Here is a 5,309-nt window from a genome sequence, read left to right on the forward strand (position 1 = left end):
AAAAAATATAAATATATACATATTTACTGTGTTTAAAACTAAGAAAGAAGAAATTAAAGTTATTTTAAACTTTTAAAGTGCAAATTAGAACTTAACAAAGTAATAAAAAAACTTCAAGTAACTCAATAAAAGAAAACAAAGTTTATAAAAATGGATCCTCATCAAATAAATAATTTCATTATCCAACAACAAGAGCAAGCTGTATTTGGTCAAGATGGTGAGAGAATAAATTATATTACTCCTACGTTTATGATGCCACAATATATACAACAAGCAATATATCCCGGTTCTTACGAACTTTTTAATAATATGTTGTATGCACACTATCCACAATATATATACCCACAATATCCCACCTATCCACAATATTTCCAAATACCCATGCAGCCTCAACAACAATGGTCTCACTATCCTCAACAACAAATGTTTGTAAATTCCAATGAATTTGTGTATGGAGTACCACAATTTGAAAATAGGAATGATTACATTCAAGAAGAAGAAGAACACATTTATAATTCTCCTATTGACATGGATATATGTAGCCAACAAAGTTCTGGTGAAGAAAATATGGAATTATGCAGTCAACACATTTCTGATGATGTTAATAACTTTATTGAAGGTAGAGGTCTGGAGTCATATTCTCCTATACCCATGGATTTAAATTCTGAACCCGTTTTAGAATTAAATAAAAATCCAAATGAAGGAGAACAAAATGAAAATAGCCTGGAAAATAATGATGAAAATGATGATTATAATATAATAGAGCGTGCTTTTAAAGACCGTATTATTACATATGGTATACCAAACAAAAAAGATGATTTAATGTTTGAACACTTCTTCGTGGAGATAAAAAACGTAATTATGAATTTGCTTCTAAAAAAACTTGAAGAGCATGTTATTATAAAATTCAGTATCACCATAATTGGTGAATATATTAAACTTGGTGGTGACGATGAATGTGAATTCAGTTTAATGGCTCACAGAGCGAAAATGAGCTTGCTCACAAAAGCTGATAACGTTGAGGATCGTATAAAAAACCAAGTAATAGAAATTATGACAAAGATGTCTGAGTTTCAGGAGAGAGACTCTGGATGGTCTTTAATAAAAATAGTTAGAGCAGAATTAAATATAAATAAATCTGCTCTAGTAAAAGGATCTCGGTGGATAAGTACACCAGAAGGTCTCCAAAAGAAGCTGGCGTGTTTAAATGTCGAAAATAGCGATGAATATTGTTTTAAATGGGCAATTATATCAGCTATGGATACTTCGGTTAAAAACTATATGCATCCTGAAAGGTGTGGAACTTATAATATTAATGACATAAGCCATGACATAATATCGGGAAAATATAGGGGTCCTGCACACAATTTGTGCAATCTTAAATATCAAGTACCGAAATTCATACCAATTTATTTCCACAATTATTCCTCTTATGATTCGCATTTGTTTATTAAGGAATTAGGACAATTATCTAGTAAGATAAAAGTGCTCCCTCTTAATAAAGAAGTTTACATTTCATTATCCCATTTCTCTAAAATGAAAAATGGTGATACAATGGAACTACGCTTCTTAGATACACTCAGATTTATGCCAGCAAGTTTAGACTCATTGGCAAATAATCTTGATAATGACCAGCTACATTCCATTAAATATCATTTTGAATGTCAAGAGCATTTCAATCTCCTCAAAAGGAAAGGTGTTTTTCCCTATGAATATTTAAATTCATTTGAAGTTTTAAATGAAAAACAGTTACCACCAAGAGAGACTTTCTATAGTACTCTAAATAATAAAGAATGTAGCTTGGAAAATTATAATCACGCTCTAAATGTTTGGAATACCTTTAAATGTGAAACCATGAAAGAGTATCTGGAACTATATTTAAAAGTTGACGTCTTACTGCTAACAGATGTTTTCCAACAATTTAGAAGTTTATGCAAAAGAGTGTATAAACTTGACGCCAGTCACTATTATACAACTCCAGGCTTGGCGTGGGACGCAATGCTAAAAAGTTCGAACATAGCATTACAGCTTTTAACAGATGTAGATATGTACAATTTCTTTAAAAAGGGAATACGCGGTGGGATAGTACAATGTGTTACCAGATATTGTAAATCTAATAATAAATATTTAAGGGATTACGATGTGTCAAAACCTTCTTCATATACCATGTATTTCGATTTTAATAATTTGTATGGTTGTGCAATGTCACAATCTCTACCATGTGGTGGTTTTATTTGGGTTGAAGGTGAAGAATTCGAATTCTTATCTAATCCTGAAATAATAAAAAAACTAGATTTTGATGGTAAAGTTGGATATACATTTGAAGTAGACCTCGTATGTCCATACCATAAACATGATGAACATAATGACCTACCTTTTTGTGCTGAAAACAAACAGGTAGGTCAGTCTAAATGTAAAAAACTTATTACTGATTTTGCTCCAAAAACTGAATATGTAATCGACTATAGAAATTTAATTCAATGTTTGGAAAATGGATTGATTTTAAAGAAGGTTCATCGTATTATAAAATACAACCAATCACCATGGATGAAAAAATATATTGATATTAATACCGACCTAAGAAAACTAGCTAAAAATAGTTTCGAAAAAAATTTCTTTAAATTAATGAATAATGCGGTATATGGAAAAACCATGGAAAATGTCGATAAAAGGAAGGATGTCAGAATTGTAACCAATTGGCAACGTACGAATCGTAACCATTTGGGGGCAAGTGATTGGATATCTAAGCCTAATTTTCATAGCATTTCGATATTTTCTGAAGATATGGTTGCGATACAACTTAAACGGGTAAATGTGGTTTACAATAAACCTATATATTTAGGTTTTTGTATTTTAGAAATTTCTAAATGGAAAATGTATAATTTCCATTATAGCATAATGAAGGAAATTTTTCCAAATAATTTCAAACTAAATTATATGGATACCGACTCCTTCATATATACTTTAGAAACGGAAGATGTTTATGAAGATCTTAGACCACATTTAGAAAAATATTTTGACACTTCCGATTATCCTGCAGATAACCCTTACAAATTTCCCTCAGTAAATAAGAAAGTTATGGGATTTATGAAAGATGAAAATTGTGGACAAATAATGAAAGAATTTGTGGGTTTGCGGTCAAAGATGTATTCATATTCTATACAAGATGGTGATGAAACCAAAAAAGCGAAAGGAGTGAAGTCGTGTATTGTAAATAAATACAATATTAATAAATATAAAGATTGTTTATTTAACAAAATTAAATTTTATGATAATATGTATACATTTAAGTCAAAATTACATCAAATATATACTACAAAATTAAATAAAGTAATTTTAAGTAGTACTGATGATAAAAGATATATCCAAAATGATGGAATAAATACTCTTGCTTGGCATCATTATATTTTAGAAGGCAATAATCCAGAATATGAATTGGATAGATTATTAGAAGATATAGATACGTTAGAACAAGAAGATAATAATTCAGAGTATGAATTAGATAGGTTATTAGAAGATATAGATACATTAGAAAAGGAATCTAATGAAATTACATAGAATAAGACTAAATGTATATAGTGTAACAAACCTAGGAAAATATAATATAAATAAAAATAAACAAACATTTATTTGAAATATTTATGTTTTTATTATTTTAAAAAAATCAAAATGATTTGGTAAGTATAATGCATTCTAATATATTTTATAAAATTTTTCTAACAGTTCCACTTAGGGGTATATATTCTATTAAACGATCGTGTATAATAAGACAATATGCGACAGTATTTGCTGGGATTACAGTACTGGTTTCTAATTGTATTTTCAAATCAATAGGGCCACTTTTGGTTGCTTCGTTTTGATTGCTTATATCTACAACAGCTATGGGATTCTCCTTAAATTCACTGAATGATAACAGAGGTTGAGGTTCTTTCATATAAAAACTTTGTTGGAACTTTGCATACATATCATATAGTATAGCATAACGGTTTTGATTGAATTTCAAATTTAAATCATCATAAGGATAAGTATCTGAATTTAAGTGCACTTTAATATTTGTAAGATTGCAGTGTACAAACTTATTATCTTTCTCAAATGTAAATGCAATAAACCTGGGTCTTTCTCTATTTGCTGAAAGTTTTACATTCCAGCTGTGTTTGGTTCCACCTGGAAATGTGGGGTTAAAATAACAATCCCAACTTCGGAATGCAATTGGTAGTGATTTCCCATCCTTAATTGTTTTCAAAAAACTAAGCTTTTTATAGTCAGATAATTGTATATGTTGAACTTTCCACACAATATTGGTTATCGTTAAGCGAATGTCTTCTTTATCATCTATTGAGTAACAGACGCTATTATCATTCGAACTACGCAATAGTATTAAATCATGTTTCGCATTACAAATTACTTTATTATAGTCCTCAGCAAACCCTAGTAATCGGTTAAGAGGAATACAAAAGTTAAAAGAATTTTGAGTAAAATCATCATCTATGTTCCATCCAGCATTAGTCATCATATTATTATCAAATGAATTTAGTGAAATAAAATTTTTTATTTTTGTCGTAGTTCCAAGATATCGGGTGCGATCAATTTCAATTCCATTAATTTCGTATCGAATTTCATCAAACATGTATGCCACACAATTGTTTCTCAATCTGGCGCTGGCAACATCTATTCCACTTGAATTTTTTAAGCTTCCTTCAATATAAATATAACTTTCCGATGGTAAAATATATAAGTCTTGGTTTTGAATAGTAATTCGTATTTCATCATTGTTTTTAAAGGATTGTATGTAAGGAACATAGCTGTGATAGTCTCTTTTTATAATATCCTCATCGGAAAATGGTTTTTCAGTTATATTTAAAATTTCAGACATGTTGATTCACCTGTAGATTGATTTCTTTTAAGAATGCTTTATTTTCCTTGGTTAAGCGTGGTGTTTCCCGCTTGACAGTTTGAGTAATAGTGTGGGAAATATTTCGTTTATTTTTATATTTATTGTGTGGTTTAATGACGTTGTTTAAATTATCAGGTTTATATTTATATTTATTATAAATTATCATTTTCGTTTTGGACGCAAGTGAATTCGCAGTGTAATTTCTTCTCCTCTAAAATTTATTAATCTACCTTCCTGATCTACAACTCGAATTTCAAGAGAACTTATTTCTTTGGCGTTTACTGGTAAATAAATGAGATTTTTAGGTCTTTCAACTATTTTATAGCCGGGAGGTACATCTGGTGAAAATTCATGAATAATATGTGAAGGATGATTATTTATGTAGGATCCCGTTACAATGTTACAATGTAGTTGT

General features: G+C 29.5%; 1 protein-coding gene across 1 annotated transcript; it reads right to left on the reverse strand.

Annotated features, from left to right (window-relative positions):
* Window positions 1–3,703: 3,703 nt before the first annotated feature.
* LOC142242428 (uncharacterized) lies at window positions 3,704–4,873 on the reverse strand. Its single transcript, XM_075314005.1, has one exon. It carries the CDS (start codon window positions 4,871–4,873, stop codon window positions 3,704–3,706), a length of 1,170 nt encoding a protein of 389 aa, XP_075170120.1.
* Window positions 4,874–5,309: the final 436 nt, after the last annotated feature.

This window comes from Haematobia irritans, unplaced genomic scaffold, assembly GCF_050003625.1.
Source record: "Haematobia irritans isolate KBUSLIRL unplaced genomic scaffold, ASM5000362v1 scaffold_13, whole genome shotgun sequence".
Lineage (NCBI taxonomy): Eukaryota > Metazoa > Arthropoda > Insecta > Diptera > Muscidae > Haematobia > Haematobia irritans.